The 22266-nt window shown below is 40.7% G+C and overlaps 1 protein-coding gene and 2 long non-coding RNA genes across 10 annotated transcripts in view; 2 read left to right on the plus strand and 1 right to left on the minus strand.

Annotated features, from left to right (window-relative positions):
- Positions 1–22: 22 nt before the first annotated feature.
- On the plus strand, positions 23–7303 carry LOC310828452. Its single transcript, XR_014556885.1, has 3 exons — positions 23–122; positions 1761–1851; positions 6923–7303. It is a non-coding gene; the product is annotated as an uncharacterized lncRNA (long non-coding RNA).
- A 200-nt stretch (positions 7304–7503) lies between these two features.
- On the plus strand, positions 7504–10752 carry LOC310828458. The gene is made up of 2 exons (XR_014556899.1): positions 7504–8881; positions 8926–10752. It is a non-coding gene; the product is annotated as an uncharacterized lncRNA (long non-coding RNA).
- The window catches only part of OSBPL3 (oxysterol binding protein like 3), a 93650-nt gene continuing 81914 nt past the window's right edge, over positions 10531–22266 (minus strand). For all 8 annotated transcript variants that reach the window (XM_083705628.1, XM_083705629.1, XM_083705632.1 and 5 more), the window contains 8 exons: positions 21304–21441; positions 20137–20200; positions 17511–17589; positions 16072–16216; positions 15712–15856; positions 14993–15119; positions 14447–14569; positions 10531–12667 (listed from right to left, as the gene is read on the minus strand). In XM_083705628.1, coding sequence (XP_083561754.1) covers positions 12571–12667; positions 14447–14569; positions 14993–15119; positions 15712–15856; positions 16072–16216; positions 17511–17589; positions 20137–20200; positions 21304–21441 — 918 coding nt within the window. In that variant the 3' untranslated portion in view covers positions 10531–12570. The remainder of the gene's footprint in view (positions 12668–14446; positions 14570–14992; positions 15120–15711; positions 15857–16071; positions 16217–17510; positions 17590–20136; positions 20201–21303; positions 21442–22266) is intronic.

A 22266-nucleotide genomic window follows, 5' to 3' on the forward strand; every position in this document is an offset into this window, starting at 1 on the left:
AAAAGCCCGTTAGTAGCCGGGCGGGGGAGGGACGTCTGGTTCCAACGGTCGCCCTGGGGCTCACGCATTGCCATACCAACTGCGCACGCGCAGCCACGCACCTGGGCAGCGGGGTTTCCTAGGTCAGTCCGTGGGGAAGTCCTGTTGAAATCAGTGCTGCCTTAGCTGCCACTGAATATCGTTGGGGATTTTGACTGGTGGATTTGAAGGGACTGCGAGATAGATCTCAAATGCCTGAATCACAAGCGCCCTTGGAATCATTTTCTTCTTTTTCCCGAATGTTTGGAAGGAAAAAACAACAAAACCCTCTTGATATTCATTTCTTTGTAAAGGAATCACCCCAAGGAATGTCTCTTACTTGCACCTCAGAGATACAGTACAACCAGTGGTCTTTTTTCCCCCTTAAAAAAATGTTTAGGGGTACTCTCATTTCGACTCAAGAAAATTACCATTTTATAGTTCAGAGCGGGGGGGGGGGGAATATAGTAAATGGGCACAAGTACAAAGATTCACAAAATTTTTAGGGGTATGCGTCCCCCCAGAAAAAAAAGCACTGGATACATACAACCCAAAGGGTTCTGTTGTTTCAGCATTCCAAGAAGGTTTAGCTAAAGAAATAACATCAATGGACTATGATAATACAGTAATGGGAGATTTGGTAGAGAGGTTGCTTGGCTGCAAAATCTACTCATGAACACATTCAGAACTTTGTGTCAGTTATTTATTTCAGCCACCAGGTGTCATAGTCCAAGAGGCCAATTTAACCAAGTAATATCTACCAACTATTGCAACAGATGGGCCTTTTTTGCTCATGTATACAAAAAGTAGGAATCCTTGCAGAAAGTTATGGGTATATAGTATAGACAGAGGGACCCCTCCCCAAAGAATTTCAGAAATGATGTACACAGCTTAAACTTAACGCAGGAGCATTTTTTCTGTACAAGAACTATTTAAGTGAGAGGGAACAACCCTGGAACAGATCTGTATTTTTGTACAACTCACATTCATGAGGGAATTATTTTGCAGGATTAGTATTGTGCTTGTGAGCAATAGACACCACAGGGCACACAAATACAGAGATAATATAGTTGCACCTTTATAATCTAAGTGGTTACCACCTGCATGTTATGTGGATCAAACATAAATTGATCTCTCATTTCTTGATTGTTCACTTTTGTGAATTTCAAATAAAATTTGAACAATAGTCCCTGATATATCTTAAAAGATTTGCCTCAGCAGTACTTTGTTAAGAGCCATCTGGCTTCATTCATGTTTTATTAGGAACCATCTGGATCTGTATTTTTCCAACACTTGCTGCCTTAGGGCTTAGTCATAAAAAAGATTTTTTTAAAAAACCACCCGATAAAGCATTGTTTCATGCATGTTATGTTACCATGTAACTTGACTTCAGTATAAATATTTGCTTTAGATGACGTTGAATGTCAAGCATGCTTCCTTTCCCAGCTCCCCACCCCAATTAAAAACCAACCCCAAATAATCCAGGGGTATTTTTCAACCTAGCTAAAGGCCCCCAGTGAGCTGCACTCTTGAAAATCCATTTGTCAATTTGGCTTTCACTGATTTCTCACTTTATCCTTGCTTATATTGGTTGCAACCAGCCTGTGTTAGTTGTGCTTCGCTTCCATTGAAATCAGTGGGACTTACCAAGTCATGTATAGCTTGTTCCATTAAACTTGGATGCCACTGGGATCAATGGAACAAATAAGTAATGATTTAACAAACCCTCTTAAATTAAACAGGAATTGAGTTTGTCTGAATCCAGCTAAAAATTTCTCAACCAGTCCCTAGAACCACGATCAGCCATCCCACCTGCAACTGTAAGATAGCTTTGTTCACACTGCTTTCCAATATTTTTTCCTCCACTTTCCCAGGCAGTCATGGGATTCTTCTTTCTGAGCAATGGTGTTGCTTCTGGGATTCCCTGACTCCAGTCAGCTGCAGCATGGGATGCATAAGGAATCCTAGTGCACTTATATTCTTGCCCTGGAGATGATGAGCAGAGCAGGGATCACTGATTCCTGAGGTCTCCTTGCCTATCAGCGGATTGCCCAAGCCAAACAGCAGCTGCTTGACCTATCTTCTGAAAGCAGGAGAACAGGACAACAGCAAGCTCTCCTAGGGAGTTTTACAGACCAGATGCTACCTCAAGTATGTTGCATTGAAGGATCTGTGTCTTCACTGAAAGTGGGAGCCAGTAATTTCTCCCCAATGAAATCTGATTCTATTACTTGGGCTAGGTCTTCTCACTTCTTCCAAAGGGCATAGATTGTTGTTTCAAATTTGAATGCACCCTTCAGATCTCTCTCAACTCACTAGTGTACCTTGAGCCCTAACTTGGGAGCTGCTGATCTAAGGATTGCTGCCAGAGTTTCTGTAACATTAGTAATGATTCCCAAATGAGCTTGTAACTCAGGTGAATAAAGACTGGCTTGGGATTGAATTACTTTAAGGTTGCCATGGTGCTCAATTTTAACTTTCAATATAGAATACACTCCAATGATATACCATATATTAGACTCTTGCCCCACCAAAAACTGCATAATTTTAAGGTCATTCATTTCTTCTACAAAAGCAATACGCTTTATGTGATTTCTGGTGACATCTAGTGGCTACGTATGGGCATTCGAAAATTATAATATTTTAATAGCACTGCAGGCCAGGCATAAGCCAAAGCCAACCTGGAAGCAATCTGCAAAGTATCTGGCATTTGCAGCCCCTTCATAGGTTATGCCTGCTTCTGGAATATTCTAAAAGACTTGGGTCTCAAATTCTTAAGGTATGCTTCTTCCCATATCAACCTGTTTGTGCAAGATCAGCAGAGGAGACCCTTTTCCATGTTTCATCTCTTAGGGCTGCCATATGTCTGGATTCTCCAGGATATTATTGGGATGTCAGAAATGACATCCAAGGGGGGGGGTCTAAAAGATGGCTCTTTGGCCTGGGGGAAAAAAAGCTCAACAATTTAGAGGTCTCCCTAAAATAAGCTCAACAACTTTTGGGGTGTTCCAGGATCATAGTGCAGGCTCTCTTTTATACATTTGTGTGCTAAAGATGTTGGGCTGCCATATTTCAAAAAGTAAAAACCAGGACACCCCAAAAGTTGTTGAGCTTTTTTTAGGGAGACCTCTAAATTGTTGAGCTTTTTTTTACTGTTACTTGGATTCTGAAATTCTCTGAAAACTGAATTTTGCACCACTCTTCCACAGGGTAATCGCTTAATGCTTTTGGTAGTGATCTTGTCTTTTCAGACAATAGGAATTATGTTTCTTTTACCAGATGTAGTGGAAGGGGCTAAGAAGGTGTAAATGAACGAATTCCTATGCCCCACAAATAACCCAAAGATGCATTTTAAATAAAAGGACACATTCTACTCATGTAAAAACACGCTGACTCCCGGACCATCCATGGGCCGGATTTAGAAGATGATTGGGCTGGATCCGGCCCCGGGCCTTAGGTTGCCTACCCATGCCTTAGATGCGCCATCTGCCATATGGGGTATTTAAAGTGTTCTGGGCTGGGCTGTTGCTTGTCTCTTCCTCTATTTCACTGACCTGAACTCTATTATTCTGTGCCTTAGCGTACAATTCAGGTGAAGTCTTTGCTGCAGATGAACCTGCTGGATATGTAAGTGATATTATAGACATACTTAACATGGTCCTTATAAAAACTACAATAAGATATGTCTGTTATAAAAACGGCAAGGAAATGTATATTTAATTCTTTGAACACTGTCAGAGGGCTAAATAAATGGCAGATATTTTATTACCCCACAGTTCTGAAATGAATAGGGAGAAATACAGTAGCATCATCTCTCGATTTTATTTTGGGATATGGCAGCATGTCAAAGCTGCTGCCAAGCTGACAGGAGAGCAAGCAAAACAGTAAACCTGTACTCTTTCCACTAGCAATAAGTTCACCATCTTTTGTTGCTTTAAACCCATAGGTTCTCATAAAACAAAACACAAGCACAAAAAAAAAGAAAGTTTCTGGTAGCACCTTGATCATTGTTTTTAAAGCTCATTTCCAGTCATTTTTGCATCATACAGATAAAACCAATAGCACAAAAAAGGTTTCAGGATGCAGTAAACACCTTTGAGCTGCAAGTCACATGAGGAGACATCAATGACCATTCTTGTGTGCTTCAAATTGCCCACTTTGGCAATTTGGGAGACTGGCATAGGGTAAAGTTGTTACACAGTAAACTATTGGTAAAGGAGGAAGGTAGGGAGTGGATAAATGTAATCCTGAAGACATTTTTTTCTTTCACTGAGGCAATTTTCTTGGTGCTGGTACCACAATACTTTGTCCAGCAAGAACTGTGCCATGTGATCTTTGGCTCAATACGGTCAACCCTTCAGGCAAATAGAATTCCAGATCACCACAGGAAGCACAGAAGATGGACAGAGATGAGAGCACATTTTTGCATGCAGCGTGAAAATTAGGTGTGGCTGCCTGGCCAGTTTGTAATGGTTTCCATCTGTCAAGGAGCCTACTAGGTGTCATCTTAGGTAAGTGGTGGTGGCAAATCTTTTAGAGACCGAGTGCCCAAACTGCAACCCAAAACCCACTTATCACAAAGTGCCAACACGGCAATTTACGCCCAAGACTAAGAATTTGGGGACTCTATTTTAGAGAATGGGGGGAGATGGCCCAGAGTTGTTGAGCTTTCTGGGGGGAAGATTGCCCAAAATCACTAACCACTCTTCAAAATGCCGAAATCCGTCACGTCAACGCAGCCAGCATGTGCCTGCCCACTCAGCAACAGCAGACCGCCAGCTGGTTGGCGGGCGTGCAACTCCTCCCAATGCTGCTGCGGTCGAACCATTTCCGGCTCACAGAAGTGGGGGGCATACAACATCCACCAATGACCCTGCGGCCGGAACACGTTTCCCGCCAGCACTGGCGTGGGGGGGGGGAGCAGCTGTCCACTTTGTCTACTGGGGCGATGGCACACATGCCCACAGATGGCTCTGAGTGCCCACTCTGGCATGATTGCCATAGGTTCACCACCACTGTCTTAGGTTGATCTATTTGTTCTGGACTATAGAGACTGGGAACACTGAGCAGACCAGAAGCTCCATTAATAGCCGTCTATTTCCCCAGAGTTGCTTATCTAAGGAATAAAATGAAGAGAAGTGTCTCATTTGAAGGGCCTGCTTACCTGGGCCTGCAGACTGAGCAAGTTCTAGTGTGTGTCATATTCAGGGTTTCTTTCCAACTTAATTAAGCCTGTGTGCATTCTTACACTCCATGAAATCTGTATTTTTTCTGATCTGTGCTGTGGCATGGGATTTCTATGGCATGTTCTTTCATTCGCCTCATTAATCTGGAGAGTGTGCAGATGTTACAGCAAACCATTGAGGATTTTTGCCTGGCAAAATGTACAATGGTGATATCCTGGGGCGAGTATAAATATGACTCATCAGGCTTCCAACTGTCTACTTGGAAGGCAGACTGCAATGGAATTTTAAAAACTGCAACACAAAACACCAGGATGTGTGATGGTATTTGAGATGTAAAATTTATTAACATCTAACTAAACTAGTTACAGGGGATCAAATACATAATATGTTACACAGTAAGATGAGCCAGAACTTTTATAGCAAGTTCATGGTATAAAAAGAAAAACAAAGAAAACTGGAAGACAATAATATTGCAACAGTGAAAACAACCATTGTATAATGATACAGTCCATCAGCAGGTTAAAGTAAGTACCTTCCCAATACAAATGAGTTTATCATTTGAACAATGAAATATTTGTAGCAATCAAGCGTTCATGTGAAGCAGAGTAACTTCTGAACAGTAACTTGAAAACCAAAATGTTAAAGGATCAGCCTGATTCTGAAATGGTAACAATTTCACCTAGTTTCTACAGAATTAGGAGCTGAAGGAGGCCAGGATTGTTGTTGGTTTTGTTGTTGTTGTTGTTGTTTGCAAGGAGTCTAACAAGATTTTGTGAAAAAATTCAAAACAATATTAAAGAATTTGGAAATATATTAATGTGGCAGCTAAATAGGGAGAAAAGTAGAGAAGAGCGATAGCTTTATTGTCCTTAGATTTAGGTGAAAAAATAGTTGCTTTAAGTAAAAAAAGATATGCAGTGACACTGATTATGTTTTATTGACAACAGAAAGCTAGCTTATTTTCCTTCTTTATTTCCCAAAGTCCTTCAGTATGGAGAGAGACCATCCAATCCACCTTCTTCACAGTACCCTAAACTGTTATTTTTCTCCTTCCAACTACTTCAGATGGTTTAGACAATACAAGAAATTCCCTTATATATTTTTCCCAAGCAAAAACAACTTCCACTGTTCTGTATATTTATGTATTATAGGGTAACAGAGAACAGAAAAAAATGTATACCAGTAGAAAAAGCAGCTAACTTTTACTCATCCAATATATCAAATCTGCACCAGCCCCAAACTTAGGAGATTCTGTGCTTGGTACATTTGAACCAAGCATAGAATGAACATGACAAAATAATGACAAGGGTGGAACAATTTACTTCAAAAATAAGAGTGGGGATAGATGGATACATGATTGTACCCCACCTGATTGTAGCCATGGTCAGTTAGCACACCCCAGACAAGGTTACCAATGATATGGTCTTATCCTGGCGCTAGGGTGCCTTATTTCTCAAGAGGGAATCCTCTATTTGAAGGACTGTCAGATTCAAGTCTGGTTTATAGATTTAGGAACCACAGGAAAGGAGAGTAGAGAAGACCTTGAAGTTGCTCATCAACGATTAATACCTGGACAGCAAAATAGCTCACCTGGTCACAGTCTTCTCCACTATAAGATGTATTGACTTTCTTATTAAATTATAGTACTTATTTCTAAATTTGCATAACCAAATCTGTATCATCTTTAAACTCATTCCTTTAGTGATGCAAGGCATAAGTGGTGGTTCTGCCCGGAGCAAGCTACCAGTAATTCTGGCCCTGGATAGTTGCTTCAACTTGTCCTGCCCCAGAAAACATTTTGCGGAGAAAGTTCCTTTGGATCCAACCTCATATACTTGTATGTATGTTATTTCCCAGGCTTTGGAACACCCTTCCTGGATAGGCTAGATTGGCTCCCTCCTTTATGTCCTTTCACTGGCAGGTGAAGACTCTTTTATTCCTCGTTCTTTTGGGAATTGACTGCATATAAGGAAAGGGCTCTTAATAGTGTGATGTACTGTGTCCCCTCCTCCCACTGTCTGCATTTTAATGGATACAGTTTCAACACAGTTTAATTGCTTTTTAACCATAACCTTTAATATGCTGAAACAAAACAAAAAATCATTCCAGTAGCCCCTTAGAGACCTACTAAGTTTGTTATTGGTATGAGCTTTCATGTGCATGCACACTTTTTCTGTGCATGCACACGAAAGCTCATACCAATAACAAGCTTAGTTGGTCTCTAAGGGGCTACTGGAAGGAATGTTTTGTTTTGTTTTGACTACGGCAGACCAACATGGCTACCTACCTGTAACTTTAATATGTTTTTAGCTATATGTGTGCTTCATTTGTATTTGTTTTAATTTTTGTGATTCCCAGTTATGGGAGAAAGGTAGGACATAAATATAGTGCTGGTAATAATAATAATAATAATAATAATAGTAGTAGTAGTAGTAGTATCTGGGTGTATATTTAATTGATAAGATACTAAGGGTGCTTCCAGATGGTAGTTTGTGGTATCAAAAACAGAAAAGAACTTAATAAAAAAAAATTATCACCCTAACAGAATAGCCTGAAGCTTCCACCACTGGTTTGGTGCTTCATTGCTTCTTAAATTGCAGTACCCAGAATCGGACGCAGTATTCCAGGTGTGGTCTGACCACAGCAGAAGAGAGTGCTGCTAATACTTTCCTTGATCTGCTGTTCCTCCTGCGCCAATGCTGCAAATCAGTGTAGAGCAGCTGAAACCAGCAAGGGAACAGACAGTCCTGCCAGTGCCAGAGTGCAGTTGTCAGGTACCTGACAGAAAACTTCCACTTGTAAGTGCCTTCAAATAATATCAGATATGTATAGAATGAGTTGGTATGGATATGCAGCCAGGTCCCAGCAGCTGCTGAAGCAATTTCCTTTCCTCTTTCGTGGCACGTAAATCATGCAGGTTTACACCTACCGTAATTACACCTTTAGAGTGAATTACAGTAATCTAATTGTTTAGGTGGTAATTGCAGGTAATATGAACATGCAAAATTTCAGTGGAGTGGGACCAGTCCAATTACATAACTGGATCCGAAGGGCTAAGACAGCACCAAGTGATGTGTGCATGCCCTTGCACCATACTTGAGCATCCTCCCCCAAATATTGGGAAACCAGGCTGCTTAATATCCAGGATTACTATGGTGATGGTGATCGTTGGCATATTTCCCTGCCACGTTTTGCTCTAGTGAGGTGGGCTGATAATTCCTCTTACCATATGCATATACCCAAGAGAATAAGAGGTGATCAGGCAGGAAATATTTAAAAGATCACAAAAATACGTGATTAAACCCTTAATTTCAATTGATGCATTCATGGGCTTGGCCCTCCCTTGAAAAAGAAAAGCTATGGGTTTTGCAGAAGACTGGATGATATGTGTGTAAAAGGTGAAATCATGGTCCTGTGTTAATGTGATAAAGGTCAGATGAAATTATGCTAAGATATCTGTCATAAGTGATGCAATGTGTGTGATGAACTGGCCATATGACTGTTTCATCATGCATCCAGTTACCCGTTCTATGTATGTGAAATCGAGAAAACAGCAAAATGAACATGGTGACCCACAGGGTGTGCAAATCTTTCTTTTTAAAAACCAAAACAAAATCTAGCAAACAAAAATTGGAGCAATGCACAGAGCAATGTTCCTTTTTGAATTGGAGCCTAGAGTTCTATCCCAGCATTAACTGACTAATGCATGCATTACGGTAAGGTATTGGCTCATGAACAATGATTGTATCTGTTTCTTTAAAAGCTGCGTTAAATGTTTTGGTTTTTTTAAAAACTGCATTTCAACTGTACAAAGCAATAAAAGACAAAAGGAAACAAGCCTTTCCAAGGACAGCAGCAGCTAAGCATCCAAAGCAGTAACATTTCTGAAAGTGCAAGGCAAAATTACATACCCAAATCTTAACTGATTGTAAGCACAGAATATGATTTATGCCAGAGATGATATACAAATAAATGGATTGTAAATGAAAGAGTGAACCTGTCCAAAAATGGAACAAACTTTGTCTGGAAAATAATTACATTTTTAAAGAAGGAATTGTCCCAAAGAAAATTACAAGTTCCAAGAAATCTCAATTAGTGCAAAAAATATCTAATGTGTGATATTGTCAAATAGTGAGACACTGCAAGTAAATTGCTATGTGGATGCAAGGGCGTAGGGAAGAAAAGTTAGAATAACTGTCATTGCTTTATATGAATGAAAAACTAGGTATGTTATCTCCATATTGATATAGGGTCCCTAATTCACTTTGGGACTCTAGTATAGGAGGGGGGGGGGCATAACCGGTTACCAGATGTCCCCATTTCCCGGGGAAAGTCCCCGGATTTATAAATCAGTCCCCTGACAAAATCAATCTAGTTAGTAGGGAGCTGAAAAGTGACCCCGGATTCATTGAAAAAAATCTGGTAACCTTATTTACCTCGCTCTCCATAATCCTAATCTGAACTGCCCACACCAGCAACTTGCCTATAAAAAAAGAGCTTCCACTGAAATGAATGAGAACATTTTTTTTTTTATGCACATCGCTGGTGGACCGCCCAGATCCTAACCAGGACTGAAGCAGGGGGCAATGGCGGAAAGCCTTGAACCCTCCATGCTAAGGTCCTAGTTCAGATCTTGCACCCCACACTACCAATTTGTATAAAAAACAACAACACCATTGAAGTTAAGGGAACAAATATGGGGCGAACATAGTGCCTAGTTAGACCGTGAGTACTTAATGAGGCAGCAAGCAATTGTTGTGCTGAGTGATAGACATGATATTATTGTAATGGAAGATCTTATAAATAAATGAATGGAAAAGTTATTAACTGATGTCTGAGGGGTTCTCGCCACTCCCACTTCAGTTGGAAAGTTTATGAAGTTTTGCTAAAATTTGGTTTCCCTTGAAACTGCTTAGGCATATATAAATGGGAGAGTTCAGAAGGTCATTAACGTTTTCTATTTCGCCACTCCATCAATGTGCATCTGCAGAACAAACTGGTTAACTATGTTAGCTTTAGTTTTGTATTGTATTGTGGTGTGCTTGTGCTGTTGCGAACGCTCATCCTCATGCATCTTGTGTCTAGCTAAATTAGTTGTGATCTAGTTGTGCGCTATACAGTATGCAGGAAAAAACCTGCCTGAACCTGTTCGCTTATTAGAAGGAACAGCTCTAAACCAGGTGGGACAAAATGCTTGTATGGAGCTGCTCCCTTTGCCATAAGTGATTTGGGGCAGCTCACGCAGGGAAAAGCTCCGTACGCATATTCAAATTGATGTATTTTACTTCTGTTCACAGCACTTGGATGCAAGACATGTACTACATACTAAGATGAGGAAAGAATGCTTTACTAATTTACAGAAAGTACCATTCAACACTGTAATCCAGGACCACTCTCCCATCAGTTTGTAGGCAATGGACCTGAAAGCTTATAGAAGTATGTGTTTCAGACTCTAATTTTCTGCACACACGTTTCCTGTTTAGCATATTATATTAAAACTGTGATTTAACAAAAGAAAAACAAACAAGACTGCCACCTACATTCCAAAGTGCTGTTTTGTCTACTTTGGATTCCTTCTTCAACAAGCTAAAGATGCTCATGGAGATATTAGAATACATAGAGAGTTTATAGGAAAAACATAACCATTTTAGTGCAAGACAAATATTTACCTTAAAACACTAAACAGGTAAAGATCATATATTCCATACATTGTATCTAAGGCAGATGGTTTTTTTTTTAATAATACAAGATAATAAATGTGCTGCTCAGAAGAGGTAGAAAATACCGAAATCTTATTTCAGAAAACACCTGTCTCTTAACCACAATTAGCTACTTTGCAAATAGTTAAAAAGGCGGGCTTTTAAAAAAAATGTCTAGCAGGATCTTTTTATTAAAAACAAACCAGAATCGTGAAATAAAGAGTCCATGCTCTGTAAAGATATTGCCAGCCCCAAAGAAAACCATGTTTCTTTTCCATTTGGTCATTTTTTTTTACCCACAAGCTCTGTTTAGGAGTACCACTAAATTGCATTTAACCAAATGGTACTTTCCGGGAAAAGGTAGCTGCTCGCAACTAACAGCTTTTCTATTGGATTTTAATATGAATTAAGCCATAGCTAACTTTGGTTGGACTGTGCCTCAAAAGCTCAGTCTACACAGCACGATTCATATACGCCAACTGTACAAATCTGGGACACGTTCCACTTGGAACTTCCACTGTGCGAGCCCTGCTGAAGTCTGCGGTGGTCCAGCTTCCGTAAAGGTCAACAAGGCATAAGAGAAGTTCCTAGGTGTCTGTGTCCTTTTGCTTGCTTGTAAAGCAGTAGAACCATCAATGCTACTACCGCTTAGCACTACTTTCTTGGAATAGGTTAGCTAATGGAGTAAAAAGAACAGGCGCGATCCAAACCGCCAGCAGGCTGCAAAGGAAGGGCTAAAGAGAGCAGTGAAGACCGACCGCTGCATCCCAGAGCCTGATGGCAGCTAGGGTAGGGTCAACAACCATTTTGCTTCCTTATTATACCAGCTCCAGGCTGGTACAGCAGAGAGGCCCAGATTGGGCCCGTTTCCACAAGTAACTGGTGGCTGGACTGGCTGAGGATCCAAGCGATCCTTAGCTTATGTAGCTCTGCTCCCATTTTGGGGATATATATAGCAGCTACTGCCAGCAGGGATTCCACAGGAGTGCCTTCCGCTTATCCACAGTTGAGGTGGGTGCAGCTAGCCGCTCCATGGTAGCAGTGCCCAGCACAGCCAGGCAGAACTGGGTGAAGGAACACCTCCATCTCATCCAACCCGACTGGTGGTATTATGCATTGCTCTGCCCATGTGCTCAAAAACAAAGCAAATCCAAACCACAAAAAAAAAAAAGATTCCAAAAAGATCAGTAACTGAGATGGAATCTCAGGCAAGAGACAGAAACACACTCACTCCGGCTTTGGTTAGCTTCCTGACATCTTGTGGGGTGGGATCAGATGCCTCCATTCACTTACTGTAGTGCGGCTGAAGGTTCCTGGCCAATACTGTTTATCACAGAACTCAATAAGGCATTAAATCTGAACTTGCATCATCCTTTGGAAAAAATAGTGTTAAAGCTTCTCTCCTCCCCACCCCACCCCCCCTTTCAGAGATAACATTCAACCATCATTTATTAAATATATATGTCAAGAAAATTAGAGTTTTTTGTACATTCAAATAAATCATGGTTACTATCAAAATAGCAAAAGACAAACAGAATAATGCAAATGTGCTTGTCAAAAATCTAAATCAAGCAGGAGTCTAGAAGGTTATGGTGATACGCAGCATTTCCATTCTTATAATCAGAGAAACAGCAGCTGTAATGTCCTTTTCGTTTGTTTTTGTTTTTTCACCATAAGACAGCATTATCCACCTTGGAAAAGCCAGGGTTTTTTCTAAGTTCTAGATAAGTTCCATTGCTGACCCAGGAGTCATCTTCAGATTTCCTGTCAAACAATCAACAGAGCTTTTTTTAATTCTCCTGTGAAACATGCATGTTTTATGCCACTCAGTGTGGCATTCCTATTCCTCCCACACCCCATTTAATCCTCAGAACCACCCTGCAAAGTAAGACTAGACATCTAACCAGCTTCAGGTTGAGTGAGGATTTTAACTGGTATTTCCCTGGTCTGAGTCTGACATTTCACACACTCAGCAGTGGCTAATGATGAATAATTATGCTTCTCTAAAAGTGGTAGCAGTTGGCAGATCAAACTATATTGGCAAAACTGAACTCCTGGGCACAGCTGCCACCGGAGATTTCAGAAGCATGGGAACTGGCTGCAAGTGTAACCCTATCCAGAGCAAGAGAACCATCCACTTCCAGATCAATGGGACCTTTCACACTGCACACCTTTGCCACATCTGCTTCAGTTTATTAATCTCACTGGATCCCACACTATATCTCAAATACATTTAAGACATACAATGCTTCACCTGGAATACTGAAATTAGGTATAGGTTTGTATATGCTGATAAGGTAAAGGTAAAGGGACCCCTGACCATTAGGTTCAGTCGTGACTGACTCTGGGGTTGCGGCGCTCATCTCGTTTTACTGGCCAAGGGAGCCGGCGTATAGCTTCCAGGTCATGTGGCCAGCATGACTAAGCCACTTCTGGCGAACCAGAGCAGCGCACGGAAACGCCGTTTATCTTCCCACCGAAGCAGTACCTATTTATCTACTTGCACTTTGAGTTGCTTTTGAACTGCTAGGTTGACAGGAGCACGGGCTGAGCAACAGGAGCTCACCCCGTCACAGGGATTCGAACAGCCGACCTTCTGATCGGCGAGTCCTAGGCTCTGTGGTTTAAACCACAATGCCACCTGCGTCCATATGCTGATGATACTTTGTCCCAAATCCCTTTCCCCAGAGGTTTCATGTAGATACTGAAAATCACAGGGGATAAGACTGAATCTTGTGGCACACCACAGAATAAACCTCATGAGGTGGAACAGTAATCCCCTATGATCACCTTCTGATAGCTAGAACTGAAACCACCATCGCAGTACAGTGGTACATCCAAATCCATTCCAGAAGTCTGTTCCGGAAGTCCGTTCGACTTCCAAAACGTTTGGAAACCAATCTCCTGCAGCCAATCGGAAGCTGCGGATTTTGCAGCGGATGTTCAGGTTCCAAAGAACGTTTGCACACCGGAACACTCACTTCTGGGCTTGCGGTGTTTGGGAGCCAAAATGTTCAACTTACAAGGCATTCGGGATCCAAGCTACAACTGTATGCCAACGCCCAAACTAGCTAGGCAACTCAAAAATGCCATCTTGTGTGGCAGTGATGAGGAACCAACGTTTCTGGAGGAAAAATCCATGAGTAGGATATTGGGAGCTGTGTCCTGGACCTTGAGCTGTTATTCAACTCCATCTCCAATCAGCCTCAGCCAACATGGCCAATGGTCATGAATGACTGGAGTTGTAGTCCAACAACATCTAGAGAGCCACAGGATTCCCCATTTATTCCTTGATTCCTCATTTCTCCCAACATGTTTCCGAGTTAGTTTCCAGCCACCCCACCGCAAGAAAACAATTTCTTTGGTTTTCCTAGCCCATTATTTTAGCCACAAGACATAAATAAAATTATGGCTTTAGCAATTAGGTAAATATTCTGAGAAATGAACCATGAAGTGGGATCTTGTGGATCACTTTCTGTGCCACTCTTCTAGCATATTAGCAGACATTTCAGCAAAAAAAATCTGATATGTTAAAAAAAATACCTGAAAAATCTAGGCTGATGCTCCATATTGTTTTCTTCTAGAACTTTCCGCCGCTCTCTCTGTAGCTGCTCAATCCTTTGTTTTTGCATTTCTGCTCCTTCAATATTCCCTTCCTCTAGGAGCCTGCCATAAGCAACGATAAAAGAACAAAGCATTGTTGGCATTTTATTTTGTGGCTCCCTTAGCTTAGTATCTGCAAACAGTGAAGTAGCTAGAGCTTTTAAGCAACAACCAGATCATTGTCCCAGGCTACAGATTGGGAAAAACAACCAGTGAACTGATTCCAGAACTCAACAAAAAATGGGAGGGAAGGGATCCTGACATTTCAGAGGCAGGTAATGATCTCTACTCTCTTTTTGTCTTTCCCAAAAAACTGACCAGTAAGAACTGATTTTCCTTGATGATGGGCACAACACATGCATATCCTGCCTCTGAAGGGTACAAGATAATAAGTGCTGCCTCAGTATGTATTCAGCTACAGGAAACTTAATTATTTAATAATAATAATAATAATAATAATAATAATAATAATAATAATAATAATACCTTTGGTCTGGTCTAAATCGGGTATCAGTAGATGGTAACAGAGGCCTAGTGAGCGGGTCCAATTCATTTAATTCTAATGCAAACTGTGTGAAACCATACCACTGTTCATAATCTTTTGGCATTGGATCTGCAAATAAAAATGGATTTGATTATTTTCTCCAGCCCAAATCTATTCATAATTTCATGACTTAAGAGCAATGATTACATACATAATATCTGTGGCAACACCCCAGTCTCTGAACTCCCTCCATAGGGATGTTTGCCAGGCAAAATTGGTTACGGTAATTTAGACATCAAGAGGACTTCCTACAAGTTTTTAACAACAATGGATTTTATGTGTCTCTGTGGTTTTATTCTATGCCACTTTTTTTACCCATTTTTATTTTTTGTTTTCCACTCCCATTTTGTTTTCAACTGCTCTGCTTTGGTTTGAAGATAACCGTTAACCATGGATTCAGTTGAACTATTTGCCATGGTTGAGCATTATCTGCATATGGCCAATGTCTTAAATGTGACCTATCTAGACAGTCATTTATAGTGAATTATTATGGATTTCTCCATTACAAGACTCCATCCATAGTATATAGCATGGTAAAGAACTATAGTAAAATGTACTGATACTTAAGATTGTGGCAGGTGGCAGTCAATAGATGAGCATAGGTAGGAAGTGCAAATGCTTTATTTGTGTATAAAAATAAAATGATTGATTGGTCACTAACTTGCTCTCCAGATGCACTTTGGCGAAGATGGTGTTCCGCAGTATATATTCTCATGCCATTTCCCAAAAATACGATGTACTACTTTCCCATTTTTGTCCAAAACATTTCCTTCAATCTCATGTACATTGTGATTCCAGTATTTTGTCTGGAGATAAAATGAGCAAAACCAAAATCACTTCAAAAGATCAGGAAAAAAAATGTTCCTATAGATATGCCCAGAAATGACTACGTAAGCTTACAACAACTTCAGGATATTATTCAACATTCTCATTGCCCAGGAAATTCTGTTAGTAAACTTACTGACTTTTTAATTTAAATGGCACAGACTCTTGAGAACATCCAAGGTAATGTTAATATTACCTTTACAAAAGTAAGTTTGCAGAGACAGCTGTGGTCATTCAGATTCTTGATTATGATCTCCCCGTAGTGTTCTATCCACCGCTGTCCACTTAATATATTATGAATGCAAGATGTCACCTTATTCCATTCATAATGGTCGTTATAGCTAGAAGAAAACAGAGGACTGTGATTTCATGTTGTAATAAAGTATTAGTTAACAAAATCAATGGCTTTACTTAAAACGTTCATCTCAAACACCCTGAATATCCAATTTTGATTCCTTTCAAGAAAAGCAGAGACAAAGCAAAGGGAGAAAATATCTCACTGAGATAGAAAACTTGCACTTGGGGGATAGCAAATTTACCGGTATTTATCTTATTTAGCAAAATTTATATACCACTTGATTCTAAGAAAACCTGGTTTGCAAAAATATAAAACATTAAATTTCTCAATAAAAATAGAACAGGTATTTTTAAAAATCCAAAAGATTAATAAAATCAACAGATGCTAAAAGAGGTAAAATACGTGGCTCTGAATTGCTTTTTGAAGCATCTGAATTTTATTGTATTCCTGGAGGAATCCTCCTTAGAATTGACTCATGCTTGTGTCAGTGCAGGAGCACAGGGAATGGCAGTGCAAGTGGGCAGTGGGGTTATGATGAAGGTCACAACGTGTTCGCGTGTTGGGGGTTGTGGTACATGCTGCCCAGAACAGTTTCTTAGATTTCCAATTGTGCACATGGTTAGCGACTGCATCTCCTAATCATTACAGCACACTGCCATACACATAAAGAAATAGGCATGAAAGGAATAGGCATTGCACATGGCATCCACACGGTGGCGCTCTCAGCAAATATTGGGAGTGCTAGCAGAATTTCCCCTTCGGAACTGAACTGCATACACAACCCCTTATTTTGCATGTAGTTGCTGCCATAAGCTTTGACAACTTTTCAACAGCTGCACAGATCTTCACCATACCATTGAGAAATGGCCTTCCTCAATAAACATTAATAAAGTGCATTTATAGTTTTCATCAAAATTGGAAAGAAATATATGATAAGCCTGTTTAAAAAAGGGTGAATGGGTCAATTTGTAGCCATTTTAAAACTGATAAACCTGTTGCAATCAGATCAGTCTGAATTTGCCACATTCACAAACTTTGATCATGGGATGATAAATTTTAACCTGTTGGCTCAACAGGTAAAATTTTTATAAGTGACAGAATGTTGAGCCCATAATGGTATGTCCCAGGTTCAGCCCAAAGGTATCCCTAGTTAAAAGAATTTCTGATAGCAGGTGTCTTGTATACATGTTATGCACATAATTCTCTCTCTATGGCATCATATGATTTGCTCAGTTATGGAAAGTGAAAAAATATGGAGATTTTTGTGCTAAAGGGGTTTTGACAACCCTAGAGCTGCAAAACATGAACTATAGCCTGCATACAACTACAGAACTTACGCTGGCAAAATTACATGTGTTGTACCAACTGGAACGATTTCCATGGATTTCCCCCAGAATTTGTTTTTCCATCTGATATCTGAAATTAAAAAAAATAAATCAATTAAAAAGTCAGTAATAAACTAAGTACATCCTTAACACCAAATACATATTGCTATTGTTGAGCTGAATTGTTTACTAAATGATATACTTTAAGCCTGAGACCATCAACAAATTGACAAAGGTATCAAACAGTGGCTGCATTTGAATGTCATGCTAAACCATGGTTTAGCGGTATGTGAGCAATCACACTAAACATGGAGCTCATGGATTCTCTCTTATGCTCCCAGTCACCCATGATGATTACTTTGGAAGCTTTTGTGTTCACTTTTAGTTAACTACAGCTTGGTGTATCGTGCAGCCCTGAAACTGTGGCTGACAATAACAATGGTTACTTTAAACAAGAAGCTTCAGAAACCATGGTTGGAAGTGACCTGTTTGAAATGAATTATAACTAAAGCGAACCACACAGACAACACAACAGACCATGGTTCAACCAAATCTGAACAAGCCACACTAAAGGAGGATAGAGGAGTACGTGAGCCTGAAATTAGCTGCGGCTCATTCACTTTGCACAAAACTATGGCCAGTATACATTCCATTGCTCATTTACAGATTTGCAGTCAGATGTAACTCTATAGTGAAATCTCGTATTTCACTACTGTAACATCACAGCTCCTAAGCTTCAAATGGGGCTGAATATAACCAGGACAAAACTCAGCCTGGTGACAAATAGTTATACTGACTTAAGATGCTTAAAGCAAACATATTGTGATTCCTAAATCATGGCAGTTCGTATAACCACAGCATATTTGGCTAGATGCTTTAATTTTTCCTCTTTGGAGATTGGAACCGGACTCTTGTTTTAGACAACAAAGTCATCTGAAACATTTATGACAAGCAGAGAATACAATCCTTCAGTCTCTTAAGTAGTGGAGGTTTATAGAAGACTTAAGCATAAGCCAACTGTCCTTGCATTCGTTTCCCTGAGTGCAACCCACTCAGTGCTGTTCAAATGTAAACTCAATAGGGCAAGAATTCGTTTTCCTATTGGTTTGTTCAAAAAATGTTGTAAAATCCCATTATTACATTGTTTCTGTGTGTGTTTAAAAAGACACACACACAACCCCCCCCCCCAGTGGTACCTCGGGTTAAGTACTTAATTCGTTCCGGAGGTATGTTCTTAACCTGAAACTGTTCTTAACCTGAAGCACCACTTTAGCTAATGGGGCCTCCTGCTGCCACCGCACCACCGGAGCATGATTTCTGTTCTTACCCTGAAACAAAGTTCTTAACCTGAAGCACTATTTCTGGGTTAGCGGAGTCTGTAACTTGAAGCGTATGTAACCTGAGGTACCACTGTATATGCTATTATTGTAGAGTAGTATTGATACCACAGACCAGTTTCAAGCCTATGGTAGCAAGATGATATCAATTGCCTTGCGTGCCCAGCTACAGAGTCCCCTTGCCCAGATGCACCTGACTAAAGGTTAAGGTAAAGGTACCCCTGCCCGTACGGGCCAGTCTTGACAGACTCTGGGGTTGTGCGCCCATCTCACTCAAGAGGCCAGGGGCCAGCGCTGTCCGGAGACACTTCCGGGTCACGTGGCCAGCGTGACATCGCTGCTCTGGCGAGCCAGAGCCGCACACGGAAACGCCGTTTACCTTCCCGCTGGTAAGCGGTCCCTATTTATCTACTTGCACCCGGAGGTGCTTTCGAACTGCTAGGTTGGCAGGCGCTGGGACCGAGCAGCGGGAGCGCACCCCGCCGCAGGGATTCGAACCGCCGACGTTTCGATCGGCAAGTCCTAGGCGCTGAGGCTTTAACCCACAGTGCCACCTGCGTCCCCAGATGCACCTGACTAGAGAGGGCTAAATGAATTAACACTACAAATGTGATGCTCCCAGCCGACTGCACTGCTGCAAGCAGGACCAGCTGAGATAAATAGGTGGGAAGTGGACCTGAGTGAAGCCTGCTTCAGCCAGGTCTGCTCCCCAAGCCCAGCCCCTCTGAGATGCCGCAGATTGGCCTATTTGAATTGAGGGTCCTCGCGGGAACCCATGGACCCCCGCACCATACGAGGGGACGCAGCAACGGCCGCAAAGATGGCGTCGTGCAGCGAGGGGACCCGGGGGGTGCCACAACCACCGCTTACTGGGAAGGCGGTAAGCAGCCATTTCTAAAACAACACTCCCCTCCAAACTGGCTACATCAAGCTGTTTCAATGACAGATGGTTCACTAAATCCTAAGGTCCAAGGCTGCCAAGGATCTTCACCAACCTTATGTCCTCCAGATGTTCTGGGCTACAACTCCCATCAGCCCCAGCCAGCATCGCTGATGGGAGCTACAGCCCAGAACATCTGGAAGACACCAGGTCGGTGAAGGCTGGTTGAGGTTAGCCAAGGTTGAGGAGACATATGTTTGTTATGCCAATGTCTGTGTTTCCCCATAATGCCATACAAACAGATGCTTTGGCACGGCCAGCACAACATCTGAAGCTGCCCTAACATCTGCCACTAATGTTTGAGCTTATAGATTTCCTTCATATTCAAGTAAAAACCAGAGAGAATAAGCTAAAAAATTACCTTGCCAAAACACAAAGTTATCAGATTCAGCATGACATGCAGATATAGGTGGGTGGTGACTGACCTAAGAGGAAGGGAAAAGTTACTGTTACAGCTACAGGTTTTTGTTTTTTTTAATGACTTCCATTCCTCTCTCATGAATTATTTTAATAGTTTCATTTTATTTTAAGCACAGCACTGACCACAAGAGGGAGTTTGTGATAGCAAAACCAGTGTTGGATATGGAGAACGAAACATTTAAAAAAAAAAATGTTTTAGAAAAACAACCCAGAAGAGCAGGTGTAAAGCGATTAACACTAATTTGTTAATGAGGACTGTTATTTCTTAAAATAAATAATAAAAAGAAATATTTGTCGGTATATAAACTGTCTTAAATCAAGTCACTTGCAAAGAAATAAAATCCAAAAAAATAAAATAAATCCAAAAATAAAATAAAATAAAGATGCAGGGAAACACAAATAACAAAAGAAGGCAGTTGAACGTCAAGTTTGGTTTCCAGTCAGAGCTATTGTTAGAGAGTGTTATTTTGTACACGATAAGGATCAGGCCTGAGAAAAAGTGAAGTATTTCCTGTTGAGTAATAATGTGCCCTTTTGAAGTTCATTTCTGTCTCACCTTAGAGAAATATAGTCTCTAGACTGAGAAGTGTTTAATCGGGTTGGAGTGGTTTACGGAAATTTGCTACAGATTTAAATAACGGAAAAGAAACAGTAAGATTTCTGAGCTACAAGAAATAGCAACCAAGCTCAGCATAAAGTACAAGCTAACATAACCATCTATTTATACTGTAGTCATTTAAAATATAATTAATTTTGCTTTTCACTTTAAAGTGGAGCCTGTGCTGTTTTGTATCAAGTTTATGTATAGTTACTGCCAGGAAACTAAGGGATATAATTCACTTGGCATCTGGATACACAGGGCAGTGGTAAAAGTGAAACATTTTAGCGAGTGTAAAGAAAACACTAAAGTGCAAGGCACCCACTCTAAAATATACGGATTTGGAGGTGGTTCCTCAAAGTAACCACGCTATTCCATAGCTTTCAACAATCTCAGTTCAAGTTATGTATGCATGCAAAAGTCAACTGAAGCAATTCAGTATAAAATTAACCTCTTGCCACATAATCAGAACTAGCAAATTTTTCAGCCTGGACCACAACAGAAAAGTACCTGTTCAGCAAAAAACTGAAAGCCTTTATCTTCTCGGATACATTCGTAGGTTTCTCCAAGCACAGGATTAAAAGGCTTACTTCCAGCTCTGTAGTAACTGGATGCATAAGCAGATACGGCAAAAGCAGCCACATATACCTAAAAACAGAAGACATCATATTATGTTGGTCATTAATAAAGGGGCATGTGTCATGTCTTGCTGCATTTTGATTTTTTTAAAAACTGATTTTTGGGGGGAGGATGTTCTGATCTCACACTCATTGCAGACACCATTTTTTCTCTACTTTGCAATTTTAATATTTGCAGATATGTTTCCTGCAATCTGGAACAATATCTTTAGCATGGGAACATGACTCAGTATTTACAGAATGACACTAAAGTTCCTGAATTGCAATAGACTTTAAGAAGAAAACAAAAATTAAATGGCTGTTTTGAACTAAATTCCATTGCAATGAATAAAACGACTACTGGATTTTATTATGGTTTCATTCTCATTAAAAGCACAGTAAGCATTTCCAGACCAATTCATAGAAACAGCAGAGGTAGACTCCCATGACAAACCATGTCAAAGCTCCATCGAGGGCAGATGGAGCTGTCAGCGTGAATTTTTCTGAATGGCAGCCAGAATGTTTGCTTCATGCACAGAATGAAAGGGGTGCAAAAACAGTTTATTGTGCTTTTCATGGGGGGGTCCAGGCACCCTGCAGTCATAACACCACCAAATAGCTTCCAGAAGGCAAATACAAAGAAACAGAGGAAAACTTGCTGGTTATTTTTTAAGGGACAGTTTATACATTACTGTATCCAACACACTCGAGATTCATCTCAATGGGTGGTGGGATGATGATGAGTGGTCAGAGAGAGAAGAGGGAGCAGACTGGGAAGGGGAAGTGTCAGAAGCTGAAGAGGTAAGCAGGGTTTAGTGAGCTGGGAGAGTCTGTGGCAGAGAGATGTCCAGAAGTT

Source organism: Podarcis gaigeae (genome assembly GCF_964106915.1).
Source record: "Podarcis gaigeae genome assembly, chromosome: 12".
Taxonomy (NCBI): domain Eukaryota; kingdom Metazoa; phylum Chordata; class Lepidosauria; order Squamata; family Lacertidae; genus Podarcis; species Podarcis gaigeae.